The 17,435-nt window shown below is 51.8% G+C and overlaps 1 protein-coding gene across 1 annotated transcript; it reads left to right on the top strand.

Moving 5' to 3' along the window:
- The first annotated feature begins 466 nt into the window (after nucleotides 1-466).
- Nucleotides 467-14,363, top strand: KCTD10 (potassium channel tetramerization domain containing 10). Its single transcript, XM_063143957.1, has 7 exons — nucleotides 467-543; nucleotides 4,663-4,876; nucleotides 9,622-9,791; nucleotides 11,194-11,280; nucleotides 12,446-12,498; nucleotides 12,717-12,912; nucleotides 13,578-14,363. Exons 1-7 carry the CDS (start codon nucleotides 541-543, stop codon nucleotides 13,794-13,796), a joined length of 942 nt encoding a protein of 313 aa, XP_063000027.1. The 5' UTR covers nucleotides 467-540; the 3' UTR covers nucleotides 13,797-14,363.
- The last annotated feature ends 3,072 nt before the right edge of the window (nucleotides 14,364-17,435 follow it).

Raw genomic sequence — 17,435 nt, 5'->3', positions numbered from 1 at the left:
GCAGCCGCCCTCCGAGCGGCCTTCCCGGCAGAGGTCCAAGGAGGACCCCCCGGGACCATAGAGCGCCGCTTCCGGTCCTGAGGATGGAACCGGCCATCGGCCCGGAAGTCGGTGTTTCTCTCCCTCCCTCCCTCTGTTTCTCTATGACCACGACGCAAGGCGAGCCCGGAGGCCTTCGAGAAAAAGCGCTAGACGGGCCCCACCGCTTGAACTTCCGGCACAAACTTACCGGCTCCCTTTTCTCAGCGCTCCGTCCGGAAACAGGAGCCGGCGAGACGCGGGTTCCGCCGTCCTTTTTGTTCCGGGCTCGCAGCCTTCTTTGCGCCTATGGCAATGAGCCGGGAGGAGGGCGCAAAGGCAGATGGGAAAAGAGCGGGGTGGGTGGGTAGGAAGGAGGGGGGAGAGAGGAAATTGGGGGGCAGGCCCCGCCCCCTCCCTCCCTCCCTCCTTGTGTGCGTCACCCGTTTCTTCCCCCTCCTCCTCCCTCTTCGCAGCAGGGACCGTCTTGGCTGAGGGGGGAGGCCTCGCGCGGGGCTGTTCATGGTGAGCACCCGGGGGGGGGCAGATGGAGCTGGGGGGGGGTAATGCTTTGGATGTGGGGGCTTGGGGAAACCCCTAATAGCTGGGGGGGCTTAAAGCCCCCGGGGGGAGAGACGTGGGTGCTGATAGCTTGGGGGGTGGAAGCAGGGTGGTCCTAATACCTTGGGGGACAAACACCCTGGGTAAAGGTGGGGAACTAATAGCTTCGGAGAGTCTTGATAGCTTGCAGGTTTGGGGGGAGATCAGACTCAAAGAACTGGGGGGGGTAATAGCTTAGGGGGTTAACAGCTTGAGGATAGGTGGGGGGGTTTCTGGAATCCTTGTGATATAGGGCGGGATACAGATGTCTTAATACATAATAGCTCGGGGAGCACAAATAGCTATGGGGCCCCTAAAACCTTGGGAGTAGATGGGGAGCTCTAATAGTTTGGGGGAGCCCTAATACCTTGGGGGGCTTATAGCATGGGGGAGGCAGAGTCCCTGACAGCTTGCGGGGGGGGGGGAGACAGGGTGTTTATTTATTTATTTATTTATTTAAGGATTTTTATGCCGCCATTCAGCCAAAAAAGGCTCTCATGGCGGCTTACAAAAGTATTTCTTGACAGTCCCTGCCCACAGGCTTACAATCTAAAAGACATGACACAAAAGGAAAGGAGATTGGGAGGGAGGAGGAGGAGGGGGGAAAGGAAAGCAAATTCAGGCACTACAATCTTAGTTGGAAAGTTCAGCAGTTACAGGTGACAGCAGGAGGGAGGGGGCTCTCAGCTGGAGCTGGACCCAGGCACGGTGGAGAGGTGCCTGGCTGCTGCTTCCTCCCTCACTGGTGGCCTCTGCAGAGATAGTTGGTAGCAGGGTGTTCCTAACACCTTGAGGGTCTAGCACCTTAGGAATAAGTGGGGAACTCACAGCTTGGAGGGGGGACTCTTGATAACTTGTGGGGAACTGGGACCCAAAGAACGGGGGGGGGGCAGCTGTGATAACTTGGGGATAGGTGGGAAGCTGTAATAGCTTGGGGGGAGCCCTAAGAGCCGCCCCACCTACTCCCAACCTGTTAGCCACCCTTTTGAGAACCAACGTCCTATTACCATCCTTCCCCAACCTGGTGTGTTGGGAATGGTGGGAGTTGTGGTACCAAGACACCTGGAGGGCAACAGGTTGGGGAAGACTGTTTGAACTGACCTTGTAGTATTATTTTTAACACAGTTCTGTGCTTTAGCGTTTATGTGGTTTATGCAAGCCGCTTTAAGGGTCTTTGGGGCGGGGGGGGAGCGTAAAGAGAAATGTGACACAGGAATCATCTCTGCTCTGACCCAGAAAGGAGCCTGGTGTCAGATGCTGCTTTGGCCATGCCAGGAATACCTAAGCAAGGCAGATTTGTCCCCGCTAAACTCCACCTCCCACCCACCCCGGCCTGGACTCTTCCTTCCCTGTTTGGTTGTTTTTTGGTCCTGCCTTTTCAGTTTTGTGCTGCACCCCTGAGATCAGGTGGCAGCTGAAGCTCCCTTTTCCTGATAACAGATCCCACATGAAACATTCAAGCCCTGCTCGCCCGCTTTTCATTATTGATTTACTTCCTCCGCATCTCTGCATGGCAGATCCACCCGAATAATGTAGCTGCTGCCTTAAAGGTCGCTGACCCACCCTTCAAAGCCCTCTCATTAGCATCAGGGCAACTTGAAAGGTTTTAATTCCCCCACCCACCCCAATCATGTAGGCTTTAAGGCTGCGATAATCACATTGTTATGCGCTGGTTGTTGATCTAAGCTTATTGTGAGTGCAAAAGCCCGGCCTGTTATTATAAAAGAGGTTTGTGCAACTGTTACCTGTTTCATTTCTTCTTTGTCCTCTTGGTTAGCTCTAAGGGGGGTTCACACTTCCGGCTGGTGGCTCTGGGTGGCAGAAGGGTAGGACATGTTAGTCTGTAGCACAGCATTCCCCCAACCTGATACCCTCTAAATTATTGGATTACAACATCCACCCCCAGCCAGCCATCCTCCAACTCCCTAGGGCAGGGGTCCCTGTGCGTTCTCAAGTTCGCTTGTTTGAGGAAAATGAACCTACGCAGTTCACAAGCCATCCTGTGGAAAACGCACTGCATTCAGACAATACGTTAACCCACCCTGCAGAAAAAGCACTGAGTTCAGACAACACGATAACTCACGGTGGGTTAGCGGGTTGTATAAACCCAGCCTTAAAGAACAGGATGCTTCTGAGCACATTCTGACCCAAAGGATTTGTATTCAGGACCAGAAGTGAGCGTACACAAATTCCACTCCTGGTTTCCCCAAGTTTCTTCATATCAGCATCCTAATTTAAGTGGAAAAAATGATTTTGTTGCTGCAGCTGCTAAACAATTGGAGTCAGAAACCTCAATCCATTGCAAATCATCAAGAGATCTCACTGTTTACAATTCGTTCCCCACCGTATGTAGCGTATATAAACCTGAAACTCTCCATAATACTCCACAACATGTATCTGATGTTGTGAGCTATAAACCTGTGAGTCTTCCAGGTGCCACAAGGCTGTTGTTTATGCTTTTATAGACTAATCCAGCTACCGGCTGGAAATGGTTTCATCCTTATCTGTCTTTTGCCCACCCCTGGCTTATACTTCCAGGAGCACAGAATTCATCAGTAAGATGGCGGAATTAGAGAGGTTATTCCATTGTCTTAGCTGTGCTTTGGAAAATCCGACTCACTCCAAAGTTTCTTGAGTCTAGCAATTTGCACTGGGGAGCCAGGCCCTGGTTACAGAGAAAGGAGGCCTTGTGAGCGAGCGGGAGGGAGGGGGAGAGGTGACTGTACCATTTCCAGATGGAGGAAGCCAAGAGGTGAATCAGCCTGGAAGATAAGCACCAACATTGACCAGACGCGGCCCTAGGGCTGGGCGGCCCCCTAGTTCCCTGGAAGACATTGTTAGCCTTGTACCCACTTTTCTCCAGGGCTGAAGTGGCTCCTCGTCCTCCTCTGATGCAGGTTTCCCCTTCACGGGTCACAGCACAAGAGTTCCTTTGCACTCCCCCCCCCCCCACATGCTCAAAAACGTTTCAGAAGGTCAACAGCTGAGGTAGGCCGAAACTGCGTCTTTATGATGAAAGGCGGCAAAGTCCAGGAGCCATTTCCGATGCTCGTGCAGCGCTGCTGCCCACGGGAAAGCCAAAAAACCAGTTGCGCGGGAGGGTTTGCAAATGGTGTTGCTGCTGGCTTTTGTAAAGGACGGCGCCTTAAAATTCTTCAAAAGGCTTAAGTGGTTTGGATGCATCCAATCGGTGCTGAGCTAGACATTCAGCCCTCGTTTTTCAGGGTCATTGGGTCCTGTTGCACCTGCTGGACGAGGCTGATCGAAAAGCCTCCCGACGCCTCCACCTGCTCATGGCAAAGGTCCTTTCTCCTAGCCCTGCTCGTGCTCGGCTGTGATGCTGCATGCTGCCTCACACCATGTACAGTAGTAGCCCTCCCCCACAACAACCCGATGCCCTGCAGGTGTTTGGGCTACAACCCCCATAATCCTCAGTCTGCATATGGGAGTTGTAGTCCAACACATTGGAGGGTGCCAGGTTGCAGAAGGCTCTGTACACACGCATATGAGGCTTTGTGGAGACAGACAGGTCTATCAGAAGCTATTTTTATTTATCATTGCATTTCTACCCTGCCTTTTTTCCTCTTACAAGGAACCCAAGGCAGCTTACATGGTCCTCCCCCTTTTTCCCTAGTTCATCCTCACAACAACCCTCTGAGGTGGGCTAGGCTGAGCGCCAGTGACTGGCCCAAAGTCACCCAGTCAACTTCACGGCTGAGTGGGGACTAGTACCCATGTCTCCCGATTCCCAGTCCAACACTCTCACCGCTGTGTTAGCTGTGGAACCTCCACCTCCAGGAACAGTCTATCTCTGAATACCACCTGCCTGCACACATACAGCAGGGAAGGGGGTTTGCTGTGGCTTTTGTGGCCTGCTTGTGGGCATCCCCCAAGGCATTTGTTTGACAACTGTGGGGGGAGCCGGCTGCCGGACAGACAGGCCACCCTTCGGTCTGCTCCGGCCAAGCCCCTCTTAGGGCCACGTCGCATGTGAATGCACCTCTATTAAGACAAGGTGACCCGAAGGCTGCCTCTCCGTTGCAGGAAGAGATGTCTGGAGAAACGGTGGTGAGCACAGCAGTGCCAGCAGCCACGACTCGCACCACCTCCTTCAAAGGCGCCAGCCCGAGCTCCAAGTACGTGAAGCTGAACATCGGCGGGGCCCTGTACTACACCACCATGCAGACACTGACCAAGCAGGACACCATGCTGAAGGCCATGTTCAGCGGCCGGATGGAGGTCCTCACGGACAGCGAAGGTATGGGGAGGAAGGGGCTGCGGGAAGGGAGGCGCGCAGGGTGGGCATGCTTTCTAAGATGCTGACGTGAGGCTCTGGCCCTGCGTCGGCTGTAGCCCTCCCAGCAATAGGGCTGAGCACAGGGCCAAGTCATAACCCAGGCCAACGTTCCAGCAGACAGGGTCCTGTTGAAGGGAGTCCAGGCAAAGCAGGAGTGGTCAAACAGCAAAGGGTCAAAGCACAGTCCAATACATGCATAGTCAAGCGGCAGAGAGTCCAAGGTCCTAGCACAAGGCAAGGTCAGGCGACCAGAAGAAGCTGTTGAGATGCTTTTCCCAGCAACTAGCAAGCTCCGACTGCAGGCTTTTAATCACAAACGCTGCTAAGCCCCACCCAGGCTCAGCTGCTGCCCATTAGAGCTCTCTAGCCCTACTCAAGAGGAGTCATCTTCTCCTGAGGAGTCTGTCTTTGCAAGCGAACACTCCTTCTTACAAGAGGCCTCCTGGCTTGTCGCTTGAGGCTCCCGGGGGTCGAGGGGTTGCTCAGCGTCTGCTCCAGAGTCAGCATCCACTTCCCCCTGACAGGGAAGGACCTGGAGCCGTCTCCCCGGTAGGCCCACGCTCCTCTCAGTTGGGTGCCAGAGGCTGATGTAGTGTCCCCCTTGTTTCTGGAGGCTCTCCTTCCTCGGAGAAGGATTCCTCTAGTGAGGGCACAACAGGCTTCTCCGGTCCAAGCCCCAGGCAAATAGCTTAGAGGAACTATCTGGCCTGAACTCCCTTCAACTAGAGCAGGCTGTTTCCAAGCACTTAGCGGTCACTGCACACAGTAAATTCTGCAAACTAGACAAGCTTTGAAAGAAAGCGGACTCCATGGCTGCTCTCTGGTGGAAAACCGCTTGCAAGTTCTTTCTGGGGCGTTGGATGGCTGGGAAGTTCGTGCAAGCAGACCGGTAAAGATCTCTGAGCCCTGCTCCTCTCCCTCTCATTGAGCTTATTTAACCCCCTTGCCAAAGAGAAAATAAGAGACAGGGAAGCGGTTTGGGGTGGGAATAAGCCACAGAGCCAAATCCAGGGATCTGTGGAAGAGGTTGGATCCTCTTCCGAAATGTCTTTGAGCTGGTTCTCATGCGAGGATGGGCAGAGTAGCTCTGAGGCAAAACCTCTAGTTTGCCTGCAGAAGATCCCCAGTTCAGCGAAGAAGATCAGGGGACTTGAAACTAAATCCTATGAGGGAGGGTTGAAGGAACTGGGTATGTTTAGCCTTGAGAAGAGAAGACTGGGGGAGGAATGTGAGAGCACGTTTCAAGTACCCGTCACACGGAAGAGGGCCACAACCTGTTCGCTATCACCCAAGACTGTAGGACCTGGAATAATCCGCTTCAGTGACAGGAGGGCAGATTTCGGTTGAACATCAGGAGAAACGTCCTAATGGTCAGAGCTGTCAGACCATGGAACCAACAGCTAGGACAGTGGTGGGCTCTCCGTCCCTGGAAGTATTCAAAGCAGAGGCTGGACAGCCACCTGTCAGGGATGCTTTGAACTGGATTCCTGCTCTGAGCCAGGGGCTGGACTCCATGGGCCCTTCCAACCCATAAGCTGTGTCTTGGCATTAACAGGTGTCAAGATTGAGAGAAGACTCTCAGGACTCTGGGATCCAGCGTGGACAATCCTGGGAGATCCCACCTGTATGAAGCTGCCCTACAGCATTGCTTGCTTCCCCCTCCCCATATAAAACATCCTTGCCCAGCCGAGTGCCCTCCAGATGTCTTGGACTGCTTCTCTCGTCTTGATGGGCGCTGTAGCAAGGCTGATGGGAAGCAATGTGTCCCCTGGGTGCTCCCCGTAGACGCCAGTTCTCGTGGTCTTTTTTTGTGGTTACGAACGGTGTGAATTGGACCTCTGCGGGAAGGGTCCACATTGCCCACCTTAGCCGCGTGGGGGAGAGGCGTGAACAGTTGCTTCTCCACCGGGAGATCATTGTTAACCAGGGAAGCACATCAACCTGGACTCCAGAGTACCTTTCCTACAGGAGTTTCTCCTGTTTGGGGACATTGCCGGGTATGCCGGTGCCATCGTTACGGCGCAAAGGCCTTCGTTCAGGCAGGGAACGGCCGTAGTTGCCGACGGGAGTGCCCCTGGAATTTGTCCCGAGCGAGGCTTCCTGCACCAGTCCTGGCATTCTGCCCGTCTTTATCAGGCGTTTGCAGCTTTAGGGGCACATTGTGTAGGTCCTGGACTAGGGGTTCAGAGCCTCCAGCCCAGGTGTCAAATCTCCCCTCCGGGGTTCCTCAAAAGCCCCCCAAATATTAATACCTTGGTGGTTTCCAGCTTTTGCACATTCTAAGTGGTTGAAATGCCTCTCCTAACAGTTACTGGCGGAAAGAGCTTGAACCTACGAGATGCTGGGATTTTTTTGTATTTTTGCCTCCCCCCTCTCTTGAATGCGTTCCACAAAGCTTCTCTGAGATGGACCTCAAGCCAGAAGAGGCTCTGTGTCCCCGTCCTAAACTCGAAGAACAGTTCGTTTGCGGGTGGCTCTTAAAGGCCGAGAGCGCTGCCGGTGGGAGATTCAACCCCATTACTTTTCTCTTGAGTTAGTTTGGTTCTGGGAGGTGGCTGCCGCTTGGGAGAGAAGGGGCCGGGCAGAGCTGGCGGCTTCTTCTTAAAAACTGAAGAGGAGCGTGTGATGGGTTTCTGGTTGCGGGGGCTCAGGGCCGCCTTCTTGGCAGAAGCAGATCGAGCGATGACCACGGGCAGCCCTGCTTTAGCAGGGGAACCAAAAAACACAAACTCTAGAGGCTCTTTTTTTTTGTCCCAGAAATTTGGTTATCTCTGATTTGATTTATCACATTTATGTACTGCCCCATCGCCGAAGCTCTCTGGGCGGTTTACAAAAGTTAAAAACAGCGGACATTAAAAAGTATACAAAATTTAAAACCATCAAAATCATAAACGGTATAAAAACAACGGCATCCATTTAAAAACAACAGTTGTGGGGTCCGTTAAAAACCAAACAAACTTAGCGTTGTTAAATGCTGCTAAATGGCTGGGAGTAGAGAAAAGTCTTGACCTGGCGCTGAAAAGATAACAATGTTGGTGCCAGGCGAGCCTCATCGGGGAGATCATTCCACAGTCAGGGGGCCACCACTGAAAAGGCCCTCTCCCTTGTTGCCATCCTCCAAGCTTCCTTTGGAGTAAGCACTCAGAGGAGGATCTTAGATGTTGAGCGCAGTGTACTGGGTAGGTTCATGTCAGGAGAGGTGTTCCATCAGGTATTGTGGTCCCAAGCCATGTTACTGGAGTTACTAAGGGTGCAATCCTATGTATATTTCAGCAGAAAAAAGTCCTACAGCTCCCTGCGTTCCCCAGGCAGTACAGTGCAAGACGAAAACTCCTCGTTGGCCTCAAATGCTTGAGGGTTGTAAGGAGAGAGCCGGGCCTGAGAATAAAGGAAGTGGCCAGGCATTTGAACCCTTCCGTTTTTAAGGTGGGAGGGAAAGGAGCACGTTTTGAAACTTCTGAACGGTAAAGCGCTCCAACAAAAGCCGGGCCGTAACCCTTTTGCTCCTTGTTCCGTTAGGAAAAATCGCCTGGCTCGGAGACCCAAGAGCGTAATCAGATTTTAGTTTTGCAAGGCTATTAATCTAAGACGAGACCCGTCGCATTCTTTGGCTCGCTTTGCCCTTATTTGTCAACGGACAAGAGCCGTTCCTGCACCAGCTTTTCTTTCCTCCCCCCCTCCAAGCGCATTCTTGTCTGGCTGCCCATAAACTGGACTTTGCTTGAGTTTATGGAAACTTGGGCCTCGTCGTTTGCTGCACATGACGCCAACCTTTAGGGAGCGCCTTGTTCTGGCTGCTTCAGATCACGGCAGGGGGCTGGAGGGTTCGGGGTAAATTCCTGCTTAGGAAGAAAACGTTCCTCTTGTTTTTCCATTTTCCCTGGTTGCTCCTTGATACAAGAATAAACTTTGGCCAGCGGCTATCAGGAACGCTCCCCAAGTGCAATCAACCAGCCCACCTTATCTTTTGCCTTTTTTCTTAAGTGCAAGGGAAACGCAACGCACTGGAGAAATGACGTTAGCAGGTTGCTTGCGGGGGGCCGCGAGGAGACCGGTGCGGCACGTAAGCCTCACAGATGAGTCATCCCATGTTACTAGTCCACAAGCATACCGGCTGAGCTATAGTCTCAACACATCCGGAGGGCACCAGGTGGGGTGGCGAAGGGACGGAGCTACCCATCGGAAAGTCCCTGGTTCAGATCTCAACTCTCTGCAGGGCCGCCTCCCTCCCACGCAGCCCCGGTTGCCCGCCTCCCCCATCTGCAGTATGGGAGATAGTACTAACGCTGACTTACCTTACAAGGGGGTTGTAAGGATGACAGCTGAGCATTTGCACACGAGGCACTTTGAAGGCTAGGATGCTCTAGGCAAACGTTACATGTTTTCTTTAACGGAAAAGTGGGATAAAATGAATAATGATCCTATCAACGTCTTTGTTTCGCACCAGCTTCTCTCTCACACACACACACGGGTTTTCTCCAGCTGGGAATTGTGGTGCTTTCAACACCTCTTCCTCCCTTTCTGCAATTCCTGTAAGGTATCTGGGAACCTAGAAATGAAATGAATAATAATAACAACCCCGAGTCCTGACCTGCTGGTGGTCCTATTGCCAGTAACAGAGGAGCCAGGCCTCTCCCTCCGGCTCCCCACCCCACTCTGCCCCATTGATCTCCTGCTGCTGTTACCTTGGCTCTCCTTCTTCCCAGGCTGGATCCTGATCGACCGCTGCGGCAAGCATTTTGGGACCATCCTCAACTACCTGCGGGACGGCGCCGTGCCCCTCCCGGAGAGCCGGCGGGAGATTGAAGAGCTGCTGGCCGAGGCCAAGTATTACCTGGTCCAAGGCCTAGTGGACGAGTGCCAGGCTGCCCTACAGGTACGCGTGCCGTGGGTCCCCTTAAGACCCCGAAGGGAGGGGCCGGTCGGAGCAGGGGACAGGCAAAGGCTGGGCTCAATGGACCCAGGGTCGGACTCGGTTCAAGGCAGCCTCCCGTGTTCCATATACCTTGGGAGTCTTACCTGGTCAAGAGTTTGTTGATTCTTTTTAATTATATATTTTTATTAAGTTTCATATACATACACACACACAAACAAACTTACAAATACAGTAAACTTTTTTTTCAACCAAATTTTTTAACAAAAGTACTTTCTTTTCAAGCTTCACCTTTTATCCCTGTATCCTGTTCCTTCCGCCACCCCGTCTCACATAGATTTCCCCTATTTTTCTTTCTAGGGTGGTTTATCCTTTTTCTTTATCTCTCCCATTTTATTTTGTGAGGTGTTTTTTATATCAGGTGAAGAAGACCTTTTTATTCTCCCAATATTTTAACAGTCTATAAATTAATTTTAACTTTGCTGTTTTAAATTTGTATTTTTGCATTGCTGCTGTTTTTATCTTGGTTGTGCTTTTATATTGTATTTTATATTATGGTTTTATACTATTGTTTTGTTTTGTAAACCGCCCAAAGAGCAGTATAGAAATGCAATAAATATATATATTAAAAAACCCTACTTCTTTTTCAGGAGTCCCAGAGAGTCCTATAAGTTTCTGCCAAAGTTGTTCTATTCTTTTCTTTCTTCTTATATTCTATATATTTTTGCCAATCCTTCTTAAAATTATCTCTTTGCTTTATTCCTCTTTGAAATCGTAGCTTCTGTGTCAATTTTTCACTAATTGCTATTTCCCAAATTTTCCTTTTCCACATGCCTACTGTCAGCATCCTTGCCATCTTCCAATTTTTTGCTATTAGTTGTCTCGCAGCGGTCAGCATATATCCTATTAGCATTTTTCCCCCTCTTATCTTTTTATTTTCTTTGACAAAAATATTCAATAAAGCCAGCACTGGCTTTTTATGTGCTTTTTGGTCAGTAATTTTCCCCCTATTTCTCTAAAGACCCTATCCCAAAACTTCTTTACCTTGCCACACTCCCAACACATATGAATTTGAGATCCATTATCCTCACATCCTCTCCAGCAGGTGGATGACAAAGTCTTATTGATTTTGTTGATGGGAAGCTGGGCTCACGGTGCTGCAACATCCCTAAAGCTGGTGACATCAGCTAGCAGGATGCCTGTCAGTTCCCAGGGCTTTATAGCATTCAACGTAAAACAGCTGCTAATACCGGAGGAGTGTGTGTGTGTGTGTGTACGTCCCGTCCCTTTACCACTAGAGGCGAGGGTCTTCCTCTCCTGCCAGTGGTGGTGGTGGTGGTGGGAAATAAGCAGAAACGTGGTTCCCCAAGGCAGGAAGCCCACCCCGGCGTTCTTGTTTCGACAGAACAAAGACGTCTATGAGCCTTTCTGCAAGGTGCCCATTATCACGTCCTCCAAAGAAGAGCAAAAACTTATCGCCACTTCTAACAAGGTAAGAGCAAGGGGGTTCCCTTCCACGAGGCTCCGACTCAAATAACCACTTTTCCGCCAGGCCTTTGGATAAACTGCTGGACCGGTCGCTCGTGTCAGAGCAGGTTCACCGAAGGGCAGCCCGTTGGTGGTTTCCGCAGGATTGGGTTTTGTGCGTTTTACAAGGACCCTAGATGGGTCCTTACGTTGTGACTGCTCTGGGATCGTGTTATGATGAGGGGTGGGATATAAACAAAGACTGAAAATTATTCGGCCTCTCTGCCTCTCCTTAGGGCTGGGAGAAGAAATTACCGTTGTAGCCTTGCGATTTCCACGCTAGTTTTCCTGCCTCAACCCTTCTCAGGAGGTCTTGACAGGGGTTTGTCCCGTCCCTCGCCAGCTCAGTCCCCTCCCGATGGAATTCCATCGTTCAGGTTGGGGAAGGCGCGTTTATCCTTTGCTTCCACCGGCACCCAGGGCCAGCACTGCCATTAAGCCAACTAGGCAGCCGCCCAGGGTGCAGACCTCAGAGGGGCGCAGTACTGACCTTGAAGGGTCACAGTTTTGTACAAATTAGCTGTTTTAAGAACAAAACATAATAAATTTGTCAGTTTCAAGTTTTGTGTTTTTTATTTTTCCCACAAAACATCTGTTCTTAAAAATCAAAGTTGGCAATATTTTGGGTGTGTGTGTGTAAAAGTAGCTCGCCTTGCCTTGGGTGCAAAGTAGTCTGGCACTGGCCCTGCCTGCACTCTGACTTTGTGACAGATTGTTAAACCCATGGGATCATATAACGTGGCTGGGATGAGTCTGTCATAATGGATAGTAGGTTTTTTAGCCGTAATAGCTAAATGGGACTTCTGTGTTTATGGGCATTGACCTACGTAATGCATAGCTGGCAGTTACGGCCTCTATAGGATGTATTTGCTGCAAACTACATAGAATAGCAGAGTTGGAAGGGGCCTACAAGGCCATGGAGTCCAACCCCCTGCTCAATGCAGGAATCCACCCAAAAGCATCCCTGACAGGTGGTTGTCCAGCTGCCTCTTGAATGTTAACATCTGTGTTCTATACGGTGAATCTGGCTTTGCTCCCACTCTGCTCTCAACAAAGTTTTGACTTCAAGGTGGGCTGGGATCGCAAAACGTTGTGCTGACTCTAATCCCTGCAACTCTGTGTTCCCGCAGCCAGCGGTTAAATTGCTGTACAACCGAAGCAACAACAAATACTCCTACACAAGGTAAGAGACCTCTTCTCCTGCACCTAGAAGTACGTCGTTTTGCCCCAGGGGTGGCGAGGAGGAGTATTTGTAACGCTGCTTGGGAAAGGGTAAAGAGAAGGGAGTGGGGGGTCTTACCTGACATATCCAGAGGGTGGGATGGGTTAAAGCAGTGGTGGGTGCAGCTCAGGAGTCGAAGCTTCCTCCAGCTCAGCTCTCTTTGGCCTTTTCCCCTCCAGCAATTCGGATGACAACATGCTGAAGAACATTGAGCTCTTTGACAAGCTTTCACTGCGGTTCAACGGGAGAGTCCTATTCATCAAAGACGTCATCGGGGACGAGATCTGCTGCTGGTCTTTCTACGGCCAGGGGCGCAAGATCGCGGAAGTGTGCTGCACGTCCATCGTGTACGCCACGGAGAAGAAACAGACCAAGGTGAGCGTTTCCCTCGGCCCGGCTCTCCTGGCTCGACAGCAAAGGTGCGGAACCTCTTTCGGCTCGGGGCCGCCTTTGGTTTCGGAGGAGCTCTCGGGGGCTGCGTTCCAGGGGTGGGCGGGGCCAAAGTCAAAAGGAGCGGGGCCAAAATACCAAACAAAACAGGCATGGTTTAGCTTAAAGCTCTTACTGCTGATAAATTAGGAGAGGCATCCAGTCTTTCAGGGTGGGGGAAATGCCCCAAATCGGGGAAAGCACCAATTGATCAGCAGTCAGAGGAAAGGGGCGTGGCCATCTGGGGAGCCAGATTTGGCCTGTTTGATTCTCCTGCCCACCTGCTCCAAAGCGGTTTGTAGGAGCGACATTGACGCACACAAAACAGAAAGAGTATTAAGCATCCTGTCATTCGCTCTCCTCACCCCACCGGCCCACTTCCTAAATTATTCCGCCTTTTCCCAAGGGTGGGAAGTTGTGTACTTGCCAAGGGGTCACCGAAAAACAGCTCTTACATTTAAAAAATGATAAAAAGGCTTCCCTTGCATGCCTTGAAGTAGGCCAGAGGCAGCTCTCAGTCAATCAGGGACACTGTGAGGGGCGAGAAAGGTGGGAGGCAAAACCTAGAATGAGGAATCCCTTCTAACCTCCACCTGTTTGTGGGGGTACAGGTTGAATTCCCGGAAGCCCGGATCTACGAGGAGACGTTGAACATCCTGCTGTACGAAGCCCAGGACGGCCGGGGCCCTGATAACGCGCTGCTGGAAGCGACCGGAGGGGCGGCTGGCCGCTCCCACCATCTGGACGAGGACGAGGAGCGGGAGCGCATTGAGCGCGTCCGGCGGATCCACATCAAGCGCCCCGATGACCGGGCTCACCTCCACCAGTGAGAGAAGGCCGCCCTGGCCGCCCCGTCCCGTCCGGCTCAGCCCTTCGCTGGAATCTCTCTGTCCAGCGTCATTCCAGATGCCTCCCCGGCACCTAACTTATATCCCGCGAGGTCTCTAAAAACTGTCTTTTTATAAACGAATTAGAGTATTTTTGGTATTTAACAAAGCAGTTTTATCGTAAGACCAACGAGGTGTCCGGCTTCGCAGCCGTCCCAAGGACTCGGTGGACGCTTTGGGGGCTGAAGTCGTAGCGTTTCCAGCACTTTTCAATCCACCTCTCTTGTGCTCCTCCTTCGGCATGGATGTTTAACGGCTGCATTTTGCCGGGGAGACCGTGGCTGTCTTTCACGCACGCCCCTCTCCCTCGACTCCAAAGTTCAAGAAGGGGGGGGGGTATTTCCGCAGCCAGGCGGCTGCTCCCGTTTCCCCCCCCCCCCTTAAAGGTTCTGGCGTGTGAGATGAGCTGCATCTGAATCCCAGCCTGGTGACAACGTCTGCTGGGGAAATCTCCCCATCGCTCGCTTTGGCACTCAGCTGGTGGGTCTCCGAGAGGGGAGGGAGGGAGGGACCCCTTCCCTTTCTTTTCATTCTTTCAGTGAGGGTTCCTCCTTATTTCTTTTTGTCTCCAGATGTGTTGGGCTAACAACTCCCAGCTTCCCCCGCCCTCCCAGTTGTAACCCAACACATCTGGAGGGCACCAGGCTGGGAAATGCTGCTTTAATCTATTTTGCATCACGTAGGAAAGAGAGTCTCTTCTCATGTTACTGCCAGTATTTAGGGAAATCTAGCTGCGATATGCGGCATGTTGCCTTAACTTCCCACCCCAAGTCACTGTTGAAACCGTTTGTCCATGGCTCTGTTTTTCTACCCAGGTCTGAGTAATGCCCTTTCTGTATTTTGGGCGCCCAGTTGCCCGCAGACAAGACCCATTGGCTTCAGAGGCATATGTCCCGGGGACCAGGGACTGTTCGAAGACGATTTGAGCCTACGTGGTTCCCACCATCCAGCCACGTTCTAGGCCTGGTCCCCCTGCCCACCCCGTCTCCTCCGGCCGCCTCCTGCGTACAGAGCCTCTGCCCAGCTAGCCGTGAGATGCTTTAGATGCGCTGTCCCTGCTTAGCTGAGAAGACAGCGTTCGTTAGGTGGGTCTCTGCCCGGCCGGCGTTTGCTTGGTGTGTGTTTGGAGGTGGGAGGGGTGCCGTTGGCTCTCCGACTTCTTAATCTACCTCTGCTCAGCCTCCCCTGTTCCTAGCTTGAGGCAGAGTGGCAGAAACCTTGTCCATGTAGCAGGTAAACCCAAAGATTAAGCTGTGAGATGTTAAGAGATACAGAAAAGGAGAAGTGTGGAAGTGTTTTGCGGGGTGTTCATCCGCTGCGTTCCAAAGTCACACTGATTCCTTCCGTGCCCCAGTCCCCATCCGACCCTCCCTCCCTCAGCATCCGGCTATGGCTCTTCAAGAAAAAGGACAATGTGATCTTTATGTTTGCCCCTGTGGCGTGCCTTTTGCTTGTGCAACTGAATGTTTCAGAGGGGTGAAGAAGAGCCAGAAACCACCCAGCAAGCAGGAGACCACAAAACACAATGGTATCGCAGGGGCAGCTTTATAGATCCTCCTCGTCCTGCAACACCCTCACTTAGATCTTTATTGTTCAAAAATGCCTTTGAGCTTGATTATTATGAGCACCGTCACTGTAAGTCCTCCTCGGTATTTTGACGTTTAACACGCTGCAGCTGTACTTGGTTGTGGGTTGTACTTCAGGGAGTTTCTAAAACTTCAAGGGAATCCGCGGATAGATTCTGCTAACTCCATTTCTTTACCCCACGTTGTCTAGCCTGTTCCGGCAGGCACACCGTTGTCTAGTTACAGCGCTGAAAGGCTTGTCCTGGAGTTACTGGGGGTGGGGGGAGGATGAAATAAGCAAGGGGGCTAATCCTCACACTGAACTTTTGGCCTCAGCACAAAGTAATTTCTTTCCGTGTCTGTGGGGAAAGGAAGGGGACAGCCAGAGCAGGTAAAGCTTGGATCAGGCGGCCTTGCTGTAATTTGCGGTCTGGCTCTGGATTGGGAACAGCTCAGCCTGCTAGGTGTGTAAGGTGACTGTAGGCCCGTTCAGAAGACACCTTAAACCATGTCGGTTAAGCCCGAAAGCTTATGTTCAGAAGACAGCTTTAACCACGGTGAATAAGGCTTTTTGCTTTATTCACCATGGTTAAAGTCATGGTTTAAGGTGTCTTCTGAACACAGCCCGACTTTCTGGCTTAACCACCATAGTTAAAGCCATGGTTTAAGGCAGCCTTCCTCAACCTGGGGCGCTCCAGATGTGTTGGACTGCATCTCCCAGAATGCCCCAGCGAGCTGGCTGGGGCATTCTGGGAGTTGTAGTCCAACACATCTGGAGCGCCCCAGGTTGAGGAAGGATGGTTTAAGGTGTCTTCTGAATGGGGCCTCTAACTTCTAGGCCAGGGTGCTCAGAACTGAGCGTTAGGAAGAGGCAACCCCCTCACCCCCCTTTTAGCCATCTAATGCTGTCACACAAACTCAGTTCAATTCGCTTCTCCCTTAAGTTCTTCTGTGGCCATACTGATGGTATTTCAGCTTGCAGCTTTGGAAGCGAGCAAAATGTGTGCAGTTTTCGCCCCAGAGGAAAGGGGTGGAGTGCCGTTGGCTTCCTCTTTCCGTACCTCTTTGCAACGCTCTTCAGTTAGAAGGGAGGGGTCCTTTGTGCATGTTTATAGGAGCTGAGAATGTATTTATAGGAAGTTGCTTTCCTTGCTGCGGAGCCCTGAAGGTGTCAGGAGGCCTGTAAGGAGAAGAGAGCGGCCAGGAGCGAACAGGTGGGGGATAGATCCCGCACTGTTCTGAATATGTGAGCAAGGGAAAGATTTATGTCAGCGATATGGATAGCGTAGTTCAGCCTTCGTGATCATGGTGTCTCCCCTGCAGTTAAGATCCGATGGTAATTTTAGTCGGTTAAACTTGTAAATGTAACAGGAGCTGCCTCAGACTTGCTGGAGACCTTCGTTGTCTTCTGCAGCCAAAAGGTGGACCCTCACTCCCAGTGTTTCATGGTGGGAAGGGTACAGCCTGAGAGGGCTATTAAATCCTCTCCCACCTGGATCCACCCAGCAGCGTTCCCCCAGAACACCACTGTACCTGTCACCTTCCATAGCTTGGCTCTTCTGCATGTGGCACAACGCAGGGAAACAGCTCAGCCCTTTTGCGTTCAGAATCCCCAAGCTTATAACAACGGAACTCAGAAGCCTGCAAACTGTAACTCCTAAGCTAGACGTCAGGGAAAAACCAGCCACGTTTGCTCAGACCCGCTAGTGTAACCCTGGACGACAGCAGGTGGGCCACTGTGTGGACGGAGTGCTGGACTAGAGGGACCCTCGGTCTGATCCAGCATCAGGGCTCTTCTGAGGTTCTTTTTCTTAAAGGTGTTCCATGCCCTTCTCTTCCATCTTCCTCCTCCTAGGCTGTGATGGGTAAATTTTAGAAGGGAGCGTAAGAACATTTGCTAGTCCAGCCTTCCCAACCTGATGTGTTGGGGCTACAACGCCCTGGCTGGGGCTTGTAATCCAACACCTCTGGAGAGCACCAGGTTGAGTAAGGCTTGGGCTAGCCCGTCTTGTCCGTT

The sequence above is a fragment of the Elgaria multicarinata genome, chromosome 18, assembly GCF_023053635.1.
Source record: "Elgaria multicarinata webbii isolate HBS135686 ecotype San Diego chromosome 18, rElgMul1.1.pri, whole genome shotgun sequence".
In the NCBI taxonomy this organism is placed as follows: Eukaryota; Metazoa; Chordata; class Lepidosauria; order Squamata; family Anguidae; genus Elgaria; species Elgaria multicarinata.
The sequence above is the reverse complement of the archived record's forward strand: the minus strand, read 5'-3'. Positions and strand labels throughout refer to the sequence as shown.

What these genes read in the sequence shown, in the direction of transcription:
- KCTD10 (XM_063143957.1), top strand. An exon ending in GGTCCTCACGGACAGCGAAG is followed by an intron (nt 4,877 to 9,621) that starts GTATGGGGAGGA and finishes CCTTCTTCCCAG; the next exon opens with GCTGGATCCTGATCGACCGC. An exon ending in TTATCGCCACTTCTAACAAG is followed by an intron (nt 11,281 to 12,445) that starts GTAAGAGCAAGG and finishes GTGTTCCCGCAG; the next exon opens with CCAGCGGTTAAATTGCTGTA.